This window comes from Pan paniscus, chromosome 8, assembly GCF_029289425.2.
Source record: "Pan paniscus chromosome 8, NHGRI_mPanPan1-v2.0_pri, whole genome shotgun sequence".
NCBI classification, from domain to species: Eukaryota; Metazoa; Chordata; class Mammalia; order Primates; family Hominidae; genus Pan; species Pan paniscus.
Genome location: NC_073257.2, coordinates 28,057,281 through 28,074,706, shown reverse-complemented (window position 1 = coordinate 28,074,706; position 17,426 = coordinate 28,057,281). Strand labels below are relative to the sequence as shown.

Here is a 17,426-nt window from a genome sequence, read left to right as displayed (position 1 = left end):
AGTTTCAGGTACGATCTTTTCAAAGTCAATAGTGCTTGTACTATCAGGTCTGTCTGCTTCTTACCCAATGGTGAGAAGGTAATTGGCTGCTACGGGGGAGTTTCCAGGCAGAGTAAATGTGCCAGGCAGGAAAAGCCAGGTAACTGTGATCTCCTTAGGCCATATTCAAATTAGACATTGTTTTGGGCCGTTTTTCATACTTTAGAGTTCTTTTCTCTTTTGATGGCCATTTGTTAAATCTTTGAACTCACTTTTCTTTATACTTTGCAAATAAAAGTAGATTTCATTACTGGTTGGTAACCAAGCAGGAAAGCAGCACACTTGGCGATTGCTGGGAGACAGCATCAGATCTTGCAGGACACATCTTTCCCTGCCTGTCAGTTGTTATGTGTAATAATCATTGTAGTTAAATGTAGCTTCCAAATTAAGAATGCATGATGCTTTACACCCAGTGAACCTTGCCAGCTGGATGCATTACTCATTTTCAAAAAATTAGTAAGATAGTTCAACAAATTGTTTATACTTGAAAATATCTCTGAGTCTTTCCATTGTGTAAGGTCTAACTCTAAAGAATGATACTTCAAGGTGGGCATGGTGACTGATGCCTATAATCCCAATGCTTTGGGAGGCCAAGGCAGGAGGATCACTTGGGTCCAGAAGTTCAAGGCCATCCTGGGCAATATATTGAGACTGTCTCTACAAAAAATACCAAAGTTAGTTGGGCATGGTAGCACGTGCCTGTAGTCTCAGCTATTTGGGAGGCTGAGATGGGAGGATCCCTTGAGCACAGCAGGTTGAGGCTACAGTGAGCCATGATTGCACCACTGCCCTCCAGCTGGGTGACAGAACAAGACCCTGTCTCAAAAGAACAAAAAAGAAAAAAAAGAAAATGACAATTCAGACAAAAACTGACCTGAGAGTGTGGTGTGGAAGAAAACAATACTGAACTTGGATTTCAAATATCACTGTTCCGGCCGGGTGCAGTGGCTCACACCTATAATCCCTACACTTTGGGAGGCCAAGGGGGATGGATCACTTGAGGTAAGGAGTTCGAGACCAGCCTGGCCAACATGGTGAAACTCCATTTCCATTAAAAATACAAAAAATTAGCTGGTTGTGGTGGCAGGTGCCTGTAATCCCAGCTACTCAGGAGGCTGAGGCAGGAGAATCACTTGAACCCAGGAGGCAAGAGGTTGCAGTGAGCTGAGATTGCACCACTGCACTCCAGCCTGGGCAAAAGAATGAGACTCTGTCTAAAAAGAAATATATGTATCACTGTTCCGTATCTGATTTTGTCCTCCTGTCCCTCACACTGCCTGTGTATCTTATTTCAGACAGAACTGTAATAAGGTTGTGTGTTTCCCAATAGCATACAGCTCCAGGTGGGAAGCTGGGGGGTGGTTGTGGTGGGGGAGCAGAGTTGATAACAGAACACTGATAACAAGTTATAAGGAAGAAAGAAAAGGGAAATAAACATGAGGGTAGGCGGGAGTATTCAGCACAAGAGCAAACAACTTATAATCCCCACCTCTGTATTCTTAAGGACATTCATATGTCAGAACCTAGCATTGTAGTTGATCATAATTATGACCCTGAGGGATGAAGAAAAGTCAAAATTGTATTCACATTCACAGAGCAGGAGGAAATGATGCTTTTTAGAATTTTTATAAATGGCCTTTTCCAGTTTTGGCAAAGAGTCAGGTTATGTAGAAGAGTAGCTCCCAGATGGTTGAGGAGGTGTCCTGGGGATGGCTGTGGTGGGGATTGGGGGGGACATCTCTTTGCCCTCATGCAGGGAAGCTTACCTTTTATCTGTTTCATATATTAGTTTCTGCCTAAGAATCAATTAAAGAGGGGGTTCAAATGCTTTAAAAACTATGTGACAATCAATGATGTAGAAATTTCAGTAACGCAGAATTTCATCCCTTCATGATGCCAGAGAGATCACCCCGTAACCTTCACACACATGCAGTCCCGGTAACAGGCCCAGCCATAGGCGTTGATTGGAACAGAGAGGCACATGTCATTGTCCAGCCACCTCCTAAAATGCCGGCTGCACGACCAGGTTGGCGCAGCTGCAGTGGTGTGGCTTCTGCAGGAAGAAGTCTGGGTTTCTGGGGCGAGGCAGAAGGAGGCTGTAGGGTCCTGCTTGCCTTCACCACATGACCTTGCCTTGAGTCTGCAAGTCCCAGCGGCCACCTCATCTGCTTGCTTGTGCAGAGGACACTAAGAGGCAGTGGTAAGCCCCTGGAAGAGGCTGGGAAGGGCAGAAAGAGAAGCTCAGGGTGAAGGGGGTTTGAGCAGGTAGCCCAGCTGGGCTGCTGTCATATTAGGGACTGCTGTCTGTCAGACCCCAAGGAGACAGGCTTAAGAAGGAGAGCCCTCTGGGCAGATGTCCTCACCCAGGAGCATCCCAAGGCCTCCATGCTTAGGGGCAGGTGGGCCGACTTGAGAGGCCTTGCAGTGGAGCTTTCTTTGGTCCGTGCAGCAGGAACAACCTGGTTCCTCCCTTGCTCTGTCTCAGCAGTGCCCGAGGCTCTCACCGCATGATGAAAGGGCGCCCTTCCTGGTTGCAACACCCAGCGATCCCATATTCAGCAGAAGAGACTTTGCAGAGGCCTGTGTGCTCTGCCATCCGGTACCACCAGTAAAGAATCCTGGCCCTGGTGCCCGCTGCTCCGGTGGTGAAACTGTCTGCATCCCACAGTGGCATCAGGATTCCGCCATGAGAAGCATGTGTTTCTAGTACACAATTTGCTAATTCCCATACTCCCTGGGAAAGCATGCTGTTACTGGCAAAACACGGAAAGCATGAAATGATTTTGCCAGTAACAGCATGATTGTTGAATCCCCAAAGAGTGTCACACTTTAGCCATAGTAGGCTCTTCCCCAGCTGGTTCTGTTCCCTTTAGTTTGAAAGGGCAGCATCCCAGGCATGATCAGACTGCCGTGGGGATATCCTTCCCTGCCTACTGCACCCAGCCTTTCACAGGTTACCAGATATTATTTTTTGATTGCACCTGTAGCTTCCACTCATTCTGAAGTTCTCTGGAGTTCCTACTCTATGCATATCTCTAGGTGCTGAGAAGAAAACAAAAGGAACACAAGACACAGGCCACACCCATGGAGTTTACGATCTAAGAAAGGAGATAAGACTGAGGGCCACAGGCTAGCCACAGAAGGCAACGTGTGTTTTTGGCAAATGGATGATGCAGTAACACTTGCCCAGGATGTGCCAAGACACGGAAGACCCATGTGTCCTAGAAAGGCCTCTGGAAAAACAGTGGGCTTGATTTGAATCTTGAAAGACTGGGTAGATTTTTGGAAGAGAGAAAAACTATATGAGGTTGGAGCTACATTTGCAGGCAAAGTCACAGAATGGGTAGAGGTGTGCATTGTGAAGACTGCCTGGCAGGAACTAAAGAGGGGGTTGAGGACTGTATTAGTCTGTTTTCACGCTGCTGATAAAGACATACCTGAGACTGGGAAATTTATAAAGAAAAAGAGGTTTAATAGACTCACAGTTCCACATGGCTGGGGAGGCCTCACAATCATGGCAGAAGGCAAAAGGCACATCTTACATGGTGGCAGGCAAGAGAGAAAACTTGTAAAGGGAAATTCCCCCTCATAAAACCATTAGATCTCCTGAGACTTATTCACTATCACAAGAACAGCACAGGAAAGACCTGCCGCCATGATTCAGTTATCTCCCACCAGGTGCCTCCCACAACACACAGGAATTGTGGGAGCTACAATTCAAGATGAGATCTGGGTGGGGACATAGCCAAACCCTATCAGGGGTAGAAGAGAGGAAGGAAGTGGGAGAAGCTCCAACCATGTGTGCCTCCGTTTCCAGGTCCCCCATGTCCTCCTGCAGCAAATGGGGTGTGAAGATCGTCCCAGAAGGATGCCTAACTCCTTTCCAGCCCGGGCACAGCTGCTCCGTCCTGTTCACCCGGGGCCTCTGTGCTCCCATCCCCACTTCCATCTTCACATGTCATCCAGGCCCACCACACCAGGCCTTTGTACACACTGATCCCTGGGCAGAATGTCCTCCTTCTCTTTCTCCTGGCTCCCGCCCTGCCCCATCTCTCCCCATCACTGACAACCCCTGCCTGTTCATCAAAACTAAACTCATCCCAATCCTTCTACACCCACCCCAGGTGGGTGTTTCCTAGCTGACCCTCCAAGCAGCTATGTCTTCTTCAGCCAATGGACTTTCTGGCCTCCACCAGCACCACTGCTGGACTGCAGGCCCTCCAGAGTGAACTTGGGGACTCATTAGTCTGGTGGGGTCTGTATATGTGGTCACCCACTAGGCTTGTCCCAAATGTAATGTGGAGGGTTTTTTTTTTTTTTTTTTTTAAATTGAGATAGAATCTTGCTCTGTCGCCCAGGCTGGAGTGCAGTGGCTCAATCTCAGCTCACCGCAACCTCCGCCTCACAGGTTCAAGTGATTCTCCTGCCTCAGCCTCCCCAGTTGCTGGAATTACAGATGGGAGCCACCACACCCAGCTAATTTTCATAGTTTTAGTAGAGATGGGGTTTTGCTGTGTTGCTCAGACTGGTCTCAAACTCCTGACCTCAAGTGATCCACCAGCCTCAGCCTCCCAAAGTGCTGGGATTACAGGCATGAGCCACCACCCCCAGCCAATGTGGAGCTATTTTTTAAAGTCTGTTTTAATTGGTTATCGTGTGTTTTAGAAGGGAAAGTCAACTTAGGGAGAAAGGCAGGAGAAAGGCAGGTGTGCACTCATGAATGAGCAGGACTTACTCTGCTTCCAGCTGTCACCCTCTGGGTCCCGTTTAGCCTAACCCAGAATCTGCTCTGTTTGACAAGCAGTGACTCAACAGTCTAATGTGGGGAAAACAGCAAACCAGAGAATGCACAGCCATTTCCTGGCTGATGCAGAGAGGCTGAGAGCATCACTGTAGTGGGCCAGCTTTGGGGAGGGGATACGACGTGTAAGTCATGAGCTGAACGGGCGCCAAGCCTGGAGCGGGAGTAGGAGCAGTCGCAAACATTCTCTACCTTCGAGGAAGCTTTCTTACCATCAGAGAAAACCTTTTTCTTACTTTTTAAAAATTATTTTTTGTAGAGATGGCATCTCACTCTGTTGCCCAGGCTGGTCTCGAACTCCTGGCTTCAAGTGATCCTCCCACCTTGACCTCCCAAAGTGCTGGGACTATAGGCGAGCCACCATGCCCAGCCCTTTTTCCTCAATGTGTCAAACATCTTACGTTGTCGCTCCCCTAGTACAACAGCCCTGTAGAACAGGGTGATTTCTAGGAGGGTGCGCTTCAGGAAATGGACCAGAACCGGGCATCCCTGCCCTCATACCCGTTTGCAAAACCTTGCTTACAGTCTGCTCTTTCTGGAGCCCAAACCCGCTGGTGCAGTGATCCAGCCTGTGGCGTGGGAAGGGGGAGATGCCGAGCCCTCACTGGTGCCCGACTTGTCCCACCTGCCCACTGTGTGCCGCTGCCATGTGAGCAGAGGAGCGGCTGCCAGGGGAGGCATCACCAAGGGCATCTTTCCACCCACTGCATTTGACTGTTGCTATGGCAACTGATAAGGCCTCGAAGCAACCCAAGTGTTGTTTCTTTCTTCAGGGGGAATAAAAATCCATTACCACCACCTCTGCATGAGGCGTGTAGCTAAGCAAGGCAAGCATTTGGGTAGAATACAGGCATGAGTCACAGGATGATGATTGGGTCAACGATGAACTACATGTACAATGATGATCCCATAAGACTATAATTCTGTATTTTTACTGTACCTTTTCTATGTTTAGATACACAGATACTTCCCATTGTGTGACGGTGGCCTATGGCATTCAGCGCAGTCACACGATGTACGGGTTTGTAGCCTAGGAGCAATGGGTTAGACCGTGTGGCCCAGGTGTGTAGGAGGCAGTACCATCTAGGTTTGCATAAGGACGCTCTATGATGTTTGCACAGCGATGAACAATGCATTTTCAGAATGTATCCCTGTTAAATGATGCATGCCTGCATTTGGTGCACAGCTGGTCTATTTAGGCCTTAGAGCCACAGGGTCGCCCACGTAGCCATTTCAGGTGAGGATGATTATAGGAGAGAGGTGAGCTGCACAGGAGGCCTGTGTATGCCGGGACATCTCCATGCTGATAGGTCGGAGTGGGTGTGCGGGCCGTCTAGAGGTTCGCCCAGCCTCTCCCTGGCCTTCTGCCCACAGCTGCCATCGCAGGCCTCAGAGCAAGGCTCTCTGCAGGTGAGCCCAGGAAAAGGCATCCATTTTTGGCTGGGAAATAGCCCAACAACCTTGGGCAAGTTCATCCTCTTCAATGAGTTTGCTCCTAGAAACTTCACAAAGTAAAAATGCAATCAAATGCTGGGAAGGTTTCTAGGAAATGCAGCCTGGTAGAGCAGAAGAAATAGCACAGCCTTGAGGTCAGGCAGCCCCAGGTTCTATTCCCACTCTGCTCTCAGCCACCGAGAGGCCTTGGAAAAGTTTTGTAACTCCCCAGTCTTCATTGTTGTGGTGAGAATTATAGATGGTGTATTATAAGACACGTATGCTGTGAATAGCTAGTGCATAGCAGGTGCTTGTTACTTTCAAATGCTAGCTAAAGTAATAACTGGAAGATACAGCAGGGACCTTGATGTATTTGGTGTTTCCCAGCATTGGAACAAACTGGAAGCTTTTAAAAATGCTCACTGAAGCCAGGGTTACTGGGTGAGAGTTTGCAAAGATGGGATGAAGGGATCTATTTTTTCAAAACACCCCTAGGTCATTCTGATATAGCCAGTCTGCAGCTCTGGATAGAAAATTTGCTCAAGGACATAGAGCTTGAATAGAGCCGGATTTTCCCCTCTCTTTTCACTCCCACCAGCCCCCATGATGCTGCCTGTATTCTGCTTCTGAGTTCCAAAGGCTTCTGCTAAAATCATCTGTGATTGGAAGGAGGGGTGTTTGATAAAGTGGCTGAAAGTAATTTAATTGAGAAGGCAAAGGAACACTAAAGCTGCTTATCTTTCCCTGAAAGGAAATTGAAAAGAATTTCTCCAGAAAGCTGCCTGGGGTCCCTAGATGACACTTTGGCCATGTTGGTTGTGTTATAGGTCATAAACATGACATTTAAGATATTGAAGATGACTTTTACAATATGCTCAAGCCTTACAAAGGAGCTTGGTGTGCTTGTAGCTAACATCTCTTTCTCAATTCCACAGGAACGTGGCTGAAGAGCGGCCTGGGTCTTGTGCACCAGGAAGGCAGCCAGCTGACGTGGACGTACATTGCCCCCCAGTTGGGGTACTGGGTGGCCGCCATGTCCCCTCCCATCCCAGGTAACACGGAGCCAACACTTGCGATGATGCGGATCAGTTGCTTTGGTCTTTGAGGGTTCAGGCTAAGTATGCTTTTGAAAATAACTTCAGCAGGGTGATCACATCTTATTCAAACATGGTTAAAAGTCTGAAAATGAGATGACGTAAAGAAGGTATTTCGCGGGGGTGGGGGACTTCTGGTTGGAAATCTTCCATCTAGGGTAAGAATAATGCATAGAAAATAGTCTTGAGTGGCTGTTTTGTTCAGACAGCTGCCATAGGGAATTCTTCATCAAAAGCCCACAGAGACCAGCAAGACCTCCCCCCTAATTCCTGAAACAGCTGTGGCCTGGTATGGGCACACATGTGGGGAAAAGCACTCCACAGAGATGCTAGCGGGAAGTCACCACTGGGGGCAAAAAGCCTGGTGGGGCATTTCCAAAATGGCTTAAACGCAAACCAGTTGCTTTGTATCTACGAGAATCTTCCCCTCCATTTAGGATATGTACATTAATGCATATCTTTCAGAATGTGACTAATAGTTTATTTTTTTTAACCTATGTTACCCCCAAAAATATTCTAGAATTGTTGAGTTTTTTTTGTTTTGTTTTGTTTTGTTTTCAAAATGGTCATCTCAGGAGAATTATTTCCAGTGGTAGCTTCTGTTGCTCAAGCTGCCTTTAGAATCTATATTACTTGGACTGCCTTCTGCCTTCATTAGTAAATCTCTTTCTTGGTGGCAAATCTTTATGCTCAAATGGCAAATCTTTATGATTTCTCTTTTTAAAGACGTCTAAAAGTCATGCACATTCAAGACTGGTGAATAAAGTAGGTGACTTAGCTAGGTCGAAATGTGCTGTGATTAAAAGGTGTCTCTTGTAAATGAACCATGAAGGCAGTTCTAAAATGCAAGTTCAAATATTTTAGCAATGGAATTATCACTGGAATTAGCACTTAGACTCACAAAGTAACTGATTTGATGGAGGTCTTTCCTAAACAGGTGTGGAAAAATGTGTTACAATGACTTTATATTACCATACTAAGAAAATTTACACTTCACATCTGTTTTAAGAGTAATGTGTTTCCCTTAGCCAGGCGCGGTGGCTCACGCCTATAATCCCAGCACTTTGGGAGGCTGAGGAGGGCGGATCATGAGGTCAGGAGATCGAGACCATCCTGGCTAACATGGTGAAACCCCATCTCTACTCAAAATACAAAAATTAGCTGGGCGTGGTGGCACACGCCTGTAGTCCCAGCTACTTGGGAGGCTGAGGCAGGAGAATCGCTTGAACCCGGGAGGCAGAGGTTGCAGTGAGCCGAGATCGTGCCACTGCACTCCAGCCTGGGCAACAGAGCAAGATGCCATCTCAAAAAAAAAAAAAAAAGAATAATGTGTTTCCCTTGATGCTATTATTTGTGTAGTGATATAAGCATGAACCACACGCAGAAATGCCCCATTCTCTGAATCTGAAATACCTAGATTATGACTGAAGAGGAACAAAGGAAGGAAAAGAATTGTCTTAAGTACTAAAATAAATGCCATAAAGCCCACGCATTAAAATGAACTTTAATTTTAGATGTATTTCAGTCTCAGCTATCAGTTTTCCCATCATGCAGTAGATCAGTATATGCTTTTGTTTTTTTGTGTGTTTTGGTTTTGTTGTTGTTGTTGTTGTTCGTTTGTTTGTTTTTTTGAGACAGAGTTTCGTTCTTGTTGCCCAGGCTGGAGTACCATGGCATGATCTCAGCTCATGGCCACCTCCGCCTCCTGGGTTCAAGCAATTATCCTGCCTCAGACTCCGGAGTAGCTGAGATTACAGGTGTCCGCCACCACACCTGGGTAATTTTTGTATTTTAGTAGAGACAGTGTTTCACCATGTTAGTCAGGCTGGTCTTGAACTTCTGACCTCCGGTGATCCACCCGCCTCAGCCTCCCAAAGTGCTGAAATTACAGGCATGAGCCACTGCGCCTGTCCAGTATATGGTTTTGTAAGGCAGCATGAAGGAACTGCCAGACGTAGCTCCCCTGAGAGCTTCCTAGCAGTGAAGGAAGAGACTCAAGGCTGTAAAAAGCATACACAGGCCAGGGCATGGTAGCTCACACCTGTAATCCCAGCACCTTGGGAGGCAAGGCAGGATGATCTCTTGAGCCCAGGAGTTCAAGACCAGCCTGGGCAACACAGCAAGGCCCCATCTCTAAAAAAATTTTTTTAATTAGCCAGTGATGGTAGCATTCACCTGTAATCCCGGTTACTTGAGAGGCTGAGGCAGGAGGATCCCGTGAGCTCAGGAGTTCAAGGCTGCAGTGAGCTATGATCATGTCACTGCACTCCAGCCTAGGTGACAGAGTGAGACCCCATCTCAAAAATAACACAAAGCATACCCACTACAGCCTCTGATGGTATTTAATGTGGGGATACATATGTCAGTCATCTCACAACCCACCTTTATTACAAAAAATTATACTAATATTGGGCTTTCATGAACTCAAAAGCAACAACAAAATAATTTGGGTTATGTTCCTTAACTCCTTGAAGTAAAGTATAGCTGTGAATTTTATAAAGAATTGTACTGGCAGAGATTAAAACAGTAATGCTGGCCAGGCACGGTGGTTCATGCCTGTAATCCCAGGACTTTGGGAGGCCAAGGTGGGCGAATCATGAAGTCAGGAGATCAAGACCATCCTGGCTAACACGTTGAAACCCTGTCTCTACTAAAAATACAAAAAATTTGCCAGGCATGGTGGCACACGCCTGTAGTCCCAGGTACTCGGGAGGCTGAGGCAGGAGAATTGTCCGAACCTGGGAGGCAGAGGTTGCAGTGAGCCCAGATCGTGCCACTGCACTCCAGCCTGAATGATAGAGTGAGACTCCGTCTCAAAACAAAACAAAACAAAAAAATAGTGCTTTGAGTACTTAAAGGACGAAGCATCAGTATTTGGGAATACTTTTATGTGTACCCTAAGTTTCTTGGTGACTCCTGACAAAGCTTTGCTACATCCGTGGGAATTGTCTATTGTCTTTGCATGAAAAAATTGTTTCTCTGGGCCGGGTGCAGTGGCTCACACCTGTAATCCCAGCACTTTAGGAGGACGAGGCAGGTGGATGATGAGGTCAGGAGTTCAAGACCAGCCTGGCCAAGATGGTGAAACCCCATCACTACTTAAAAAAATTAGCCAGGCATGGTGGCGGGCGCCTATAATCCCAGCTACTCAGGAGGCTGAGGCAGGAGAATCACTTAAACCCAGGAGGCAGAGGTTACAATGAGCTGAGATCACACCACTGCACTCTAGGCTGGGTGACAGAGCAAAGACTCCGTCTCAAAAAAAAAAAAAATTGTTTCTCTGAACAAGTAAGCCAGTATCTAATTGTCAGTTATTTTTCCAATTTTTGTAAACTTTAACCCCCTCCTCGCACTCCATTGAAGTAATTATATCTGAAAGAGAATGGTGTTTCTTGTGAATTTAAGTAACATCCCTATTTTCAAAAACTGGTAAATCTTGGGTTTATCTAGGTCTTAAATTAGGAGATTTGTCCCCTAAAGAAGATTTTTTTTAAAATCTATGTCTTAGAATATCAAAAATCAAAAATAAGCAAATGGGTGTCTGTGGTGTTTAATAATCATAGCCATGCTACCCTGAAATAATATGAGGCCAGTTCATTTCGACCCATGTATTCATACACTGCCAGGAAACTCGGACACCAATAAATACCTAAATATTGGAATGTTGGGAGGTTTTTGTTGTCGCTGATCTGTTGTTAGTAACATTAAGATAGATTTGTACTACTACGGAACATAAAATGTGAGTTAAGCTACCTCTTGGGATTTTTTACAACATAAACTTAAAATATTTTTATCTTTGATAACCTTATGTATAAGTTCTAAAGAGATCTCTGTCCACGTAAGGTTAGCTATTTTGAAAAGGCATTGTAGAGAAAGATCTTGTTTTTAAAGATGGATATCATTTTAGTCATATTTGATACCTGTATTAAGTTTTAAAAGTTGCTGACTTCTTTAAGTCACAGGAAATGTATGTCATACATTTAAACTGATTCATTTGGGCTAGGGGCTCTCCAGACGGTAATGATTGACTGCCCGGGAAAAGCGAAAATAAAACTTTGTAGGGTTTTTTTTTTTTCCGCTGCAATATAAAATTCCCAGATAGTCAGGCCATCTTTCTGAAGGTGAGAGTCCCAGTCATTATATCATCATGCGTTCGTTTTCTTGTATGAAAAGATCATATGGCTGGGCACAGTGGCTCATGCCTATAATCCTAGCACTTTGGTAGGCCGAGGCAGTGGATTGCTCGAACTCAGGAGTTCAAGACCCACCTAGGCAACATAGTGAGAGCACTGCCTCTAAAAAAAATTTACAAAAATTAGCCAGGTGTGGTGGTGCGTGCCTGTAGTCCCAGCTATGCTGGAGGCTGAGGCAGGAGGATTGATGCAGCCCAGGAGGTCAAGGCTACAGTAAGCCATGATTGTATCACTGCGCTCCAGCCTGGGTGACAGAATGAGACCCTGTCTCAAAAAAAAAAAAAAATTAAAATTAAAAGATCATGTATTTCAAATGCGGCACATGCTACCAAGTGAGGCGCACTTCTCCGCTTAGGAGGGGCCCTTGACGTAACCACATCTTGTCTTTGAGTATTCAAAGTTCTCCTGGCCGTGGGAGCTTCCATAATAGTCATGCTAATCACTAATGCAATGCTGGTGGTACCCCAAGTGCATGATCCAAGGGTGTTTTCCTCTGGCCACTGCTCTATGCCCCAGCCAAGAAGAGTAAGCACAAGACACTGCGTTCTCAATGAATGATCCCTCTTTTGAGTTAAAGGTGTTCAAAACTCTAAATGCCATTTTCTGACCTTCTAGGTCCCGTTGTAACACAGGACATTACCACGTATCACACGGTGTTTCTTTTGGCCATTTTAGGAGGAATGGCTTTCATACTTTTGGTTTTGCTGTGTCTCCTTTTATATTATTGCAGGTAAAGTGTTACCATTTTGGCAATATCTTTTTTAATTCACAGTTTCTTGGGCAATTGATACTTAGAAGCATTAATATGGAGGTGGGTTTTTTTTTAATTTTTCTAAATTGAAGTACTTTTTCTTCCCATGAAAAAGTAAGAACTCACATTTGTGATCTAAGTTGCAACTTAACAAATAGTATGTATAAAGCATGCTGCGTGGATAACATTGCTTAGAAGGGGAGTTATGAAAAAGAGTTTAACAATAGTTATATGATTTATTCAGAGTATTCCTGAACGCTGATTAAGAGATGATACTCTGAAGGGCAAAGCAGAACTGTTCTTATTTGGGCCAGGGACGTTGGCTCACACCTGTAATCCCAGCACTTTAGGAGGCTGAGGTGGGCGGATCACTTGAGGTCAGAAGTTCGAGACCAGCCTGGCCAACATGGTGAAACTCCGTTTCTACCAAAAATACAAAAATTAGCTGGGCATGGTGGCACACGCCTATAATCCCAGCTACTTGGGAGGCTGAGGCAGGAGAATTGCTTGGACCCAGAAGGTGGAGGTTGCAGTGAGCCAAGATTGCACCACTGTACTCCAGCCTGGGCAACAGAGCAAGACTCCATCTCAAAAAAAAAATTTTTTTTCTTATTTAGATGCCGTGTCTGTTTAGTTTGCAAGAATATTTATTGTCAACTCTTGAGTAACCCCTTTGAAATAAGTAACTTGGCTTATAAAAGCCTTTAAGTTTAGCTATTTTAAAAAGGCATTATAGAGGAAAAATTTTATTTTTAAAAATGCAAAGCATTTTAGTCACGTTTGAGACTCTTTAATAAGTTGTTGACTTTTTTAAGTCATAGAAAAATGTATGTCATACATTGAATTCATTTAGGCAAAGGGCTCTCCAGACAGTAAAAGATGAAATCTCTCGATTATCCTACTCTAATAAGGATAAAATAAGGATAAGGGCCAGGCATGGAGGCCTAGCACTTTGGGAGGCTGAAGGGGGAGGATTGCTTGAGGCCAGGAGTTTAAGACCAGCCTGGGCAACACAGGCCATCTCTACAAAAAAACTAAAAGTCAAAAATTAGCTGGGCGTGGTGGCATGTGCCTGCGGTCCCAGCTGCTCGGGAGGCTGAGGTGGGAGGATCACTTGAGCCCATGAGGTCAAGCCTGCAGTGAGCTATGATCATAGCACTGCACTCCAACCTGGGCGACAGAGCAAGCAAGATGCTGTCTCAAAAAAAAAAAAAAAAAAAAGGACAGGGTGTGGGGTGAGAAGGCTTTTGGCTGCTCCTGACTTGTTTTGTTTTGTCTCTCCCCATGGAAATTGAGAATTAGGATTTTACCTGAAACTTGAAACTTTTCCATTGTGAGAATCACTAATCTTTGGCTTTGGATTGTGTCTTTGGGCGCAGGAGGAAGTGCTTGAAACCTCGTCAGCACCACAGAAAACTGCAGCTCCCCGCAGGACTGGAGAGTTCCAAAAGAGACCAGTCCACGTCCATGTCACACATTAACTTGCTGTTTTCACGCCGAGCGTCAGAATTCCCTGGCCCGCTGTCCGTCACCAGCCACGGCCGCCCCGAGGCCCCCGGCACGAAGGAGCTGATGAGTGGAGTCCATTTGGAAATGATGTCTCCGGGCGGCGAAGGGGACCTGCACACCCCCATGCTCAAGCTCTCCTACAGCACCTCCCAGGAATTTAGCTCCCGGGAGGAGCTCCTCTCTTGCAAGGAAGAGGATAAAAGCCAGATCTCCTTTGATAACCTCACTCCAAGTGGGACGCTGGGGAAAGACTACCGTAAGTCAGTGGAGGTTTTTCCCTTAAAGGCAAGAAAATCTATGGAAAGAGAAGGCTACGAGTCCTCGGGCAATGATGACTACAGGGGTAGTTACAACACCGTGCTCTCACAGCCTTTATTTGAAAAGCAGGACAGAGAAGGTCCAGCCTCCACGGGAAGCAAACTCACCATTCAGGAACATCTGTACCCCGCGCCTTCATCACCTGAGAAAGAACAGCTGCTGGACCGCAGACCCACTGAATGTATGATGTCGCGATCAGTAGATCACCTCGAGAGACCTACGTCCTTCCCACGGCCCGGCCAGTTAATCTGCTGTAGTTCTGTCGACCAGGTCAATGACAGCGTTTACAGGAAAGTACTGCCCGCCTTGGTCATCCCGGCTCATTATATGAAACTCCCCGGGGACCACTCCTATGTCAGCCAGCCCCTCGTCGTCCCGGCTGATCAGCAGCTTGAGATAGAAAGACTACAGGCTGAGCTGTCCAATCCCCATGCCGGGATCTTCCCACACCCGTCCTCACAGATCCAGCCCCAGCCCCTGTCTTCCCAGGCCATCTCTCAGCAGCACCTGCAGGATGCGGGCACCCGGGAGTGGAGCCCTCAGAACGCATCCATGTCGGAGTCTCTCTCCATCCCAGCTTCCCTGAACGACGCGGCTTTGGCTCAGATGAACAGTGAGGTGCAGCTCCTGACTGAAAAGGCCCTGATGGAGCTTGGAGGTGGGAAGCCGCTTCCGCACCCCCGGGCGTGGTTCGTCTCCTTGGATGGCAGGTCCAACGCTCACGTTAGACATTCATACATTGATCTCCAAAGAGCTGGAAGGAACGGAAGTAATGATGCCAGTTTGGACTCTGGCGTAGATATGAATGAACCAAAATCAGCCCGGAAGGGAAGGGGAGATGCTTTGTCTCTGCAGCAGAACTACCCGCCCGTCCAAGAGCACCAGCAGAAAGAGCCTCGAGCCCCAGACAGCACGGCCTACACGCAGCTCGTGTACCTGGATGACGTGGAACAGAGTGGCAGCGAATGTGGGACCACGGTCTGTACCCCCGAGGACAGTGCCCTGCGATGCTTGTTGGAGGGGTCGAGTCGGAGAAGTGGTGGCCAGCTGCCCAGCCTGCAGGAGGAGACGACCAGACGGACTGCGGATGCCCCCTCGGAGCCAGCAGCCAGCCCCCACCAGAGAAGATCTGCCCACGAGGAAGAGGAAGACGATGATGATGATGACCAAGGAGAAGACAAGAAAAGCCCCTGGCAGAAACGGGAGGAGAGGCCCCTGATGGCGTTTAACATTAAATGAGCTATCGCAGACCCACCTGACTGTGGAATATAAAATTGCCAAATATCCTTTCTCATGGAAGCGCGTACCCGTTCGTGGAGGAAACGGAACGGCAGCCCAGCCGTGGGACGGACGTGGACGTTTACTGCATTCCTGTTTGCTGTGTAAATGTTAGAAAGGAATTAAAGTTATTACTCGGAATAAAGGATGACTTTGGCGGATGTCGCCCCTGCAAGGAGGTGGCTGAAAGTGGTGTCCAGATGTCCTTCCGAGGACTCGGCGTATCCGCCACCAGGGACATTAAGAAACCGCACGTGATGTCGCTATGCTCTAACGATCACCTCAGTTCTCCCTCGGATTCTGGGAACAGATGAAACTTTTTGCATCGCTTGAGTCATTTTTATCACAATAATCCTACTGTGAAGCTGTCGTTGAGAACTTAGGTTGGCACGTAGCGTCTCAAGGTATGCGTTCTCTCAAAGGAAAGCTATGCATCGCTGCTTCGTTGTCTGATTTTGCTTAGATTTTGCTTTGGTTAGGTTGCGTTTTGGGGTTTGCCTTTTTTTGTTGTCGCTTAAATGCAATTTGGTTGTAAAGATTTGATTCCTTTGTGTTCATCTGTTCTGCTTCTCAGCGGTCCATCTCAGCGTCTCCCTTCAGGAACCGCTGAGTGTCCTCTCTTAACATCCAAGCCTTTTAATGAAATCGTACTGAAATCTGTATCAGCTAAGAGTCCTCCAATCCTGGTCCCATTAACTCCAAGTGCCTTTTTTACAGTGACAACAGACAGTCCCTCGCTTTTTGTTGTTGTTGGTTTTCTTAACCCCTTTAATGGAACTGCCTGGATTTTATACAGTTATTAAAGGATGTCTCTTTTGCTTTAAACTGCATGCTGCCAAGTGCCATTTGGGGTCAGCATCCTCATTTCAACACAGTGTGCTCTCTAGTTATCATGTGTAACGTGGGTTCTGTTTAGCGAAGATAGACTAGAGGACACGTTAGAGATGCCCTTCCCTGCTCCATCCCTGTGGCACCATTATGGTTTTTTGGCTGTTTGTATATACGGTTACGTATTAACTCTGGAATCCTATGGGCTCATCTTGCTCACCCAACGTGGGAGTCTGGTTTGAGCAAGTGAGCTGAATGTGACTATTAAAAAAAATTTAAAAAAAAAAAAAGAAAATCTTATGTACTATCCAAAAGTGCCAGAATGACTCTTCTGTGCATTCTTCTTAAAGAGCTGCTTGGTTATCCAAAAATGAAAATTCAAAATAAACTCTGAAGAAAAGGAAAACTGTCTTTGTGGTCATTTGAATTCATTCTGAGTCATTATCTGTTTCAAAGTTGTTATTAAGACTTTGTCAGGCCAAGCATGGTGACTCACACCTGTAATCCCAGCACTTTGGGAGGCCAAAGGAGGAGAATCACTTGAGCTCAGGATCACTTGAGCCCATCTCTGTGAAAAAAAATTTTTTTAATTACCTGGTTGTAGTGGCTCATGCCTGTAGTCCCCACTACTTGAGAGGCTGAGGTGGGAGGATGGTACTACTGCACTCCAACCTGGATAAGAGAGCAGATCCTGTCTCAAAAAACAACAAAAAAAAAGTCTTTGTCATTGTTTCCTTGGTGGCAGTCTGCAATGCAGTTGTCAGACTTGTATTTGGAGACCCACCACCTAGACACCTAGGAATTTCCTCTAGGGTTAAAATCTATAAAAATCCACCTTTGTCTGTAGTTTTGTTCAAGAACACCAAATAACATTTTGATGTGTTTCAGGTAAAGAGGGATGTCTGCACTTAACAAGAATCTGATGTTTTATGGTCAGTATTGATCCATCTTGGAAGAGCTTCAAGAAGATATCATTAGAATGACCAGAATCCTCCCAGATGTGTAAAACTATTCATCAAAATAAAATCATTAATGGAGGTGTTGGGACATAACTGGCAGAAATAAATTAAGCCAGCTATGTTTACAGTCAACAAAATCAGTATTTGTGAATTCCATGCAGGCAAAGAACTAATCACAGTGGTTTGGATGATTTTCATTCTCAAGTGTTGGTGTTGCCTGTT

General features: G+C 46.1%; 1 protein-coding gene across 1 annotated transcript in view; it reads left to right on the top strand.

Annotated features, from left to right (window-relative positions):
* FAM171A1 (family with sequence similarity 171 member A1) overlaps positions 1-16,651 on the top strand; it is a 163,726-nt gene extending 147,075 nt beyond the window's left edge. Inside the window, exons 6-8 of the mRNA XM_034930040.3 lie at positions 7,210-7,326; positions 12,177-12,291; positions 13,692-16,651. Of these exons, the coding sequence (XP_034785931.1) occupies positions 7,210-7,326; positions 12,177-12,291; positions 13,692-15,378 (1,919 nt within the window). The 3' untranslated portion in view covers positions 15,379-16,651. The remainder of the gene's footprint in view (positions 1-7,209; positions 7,327-12,176; positions 12,292-13,691) is intronic.
* The last annotated feature ends 775 nt before the right edge of the window (positions 16,652-17,426 follow it).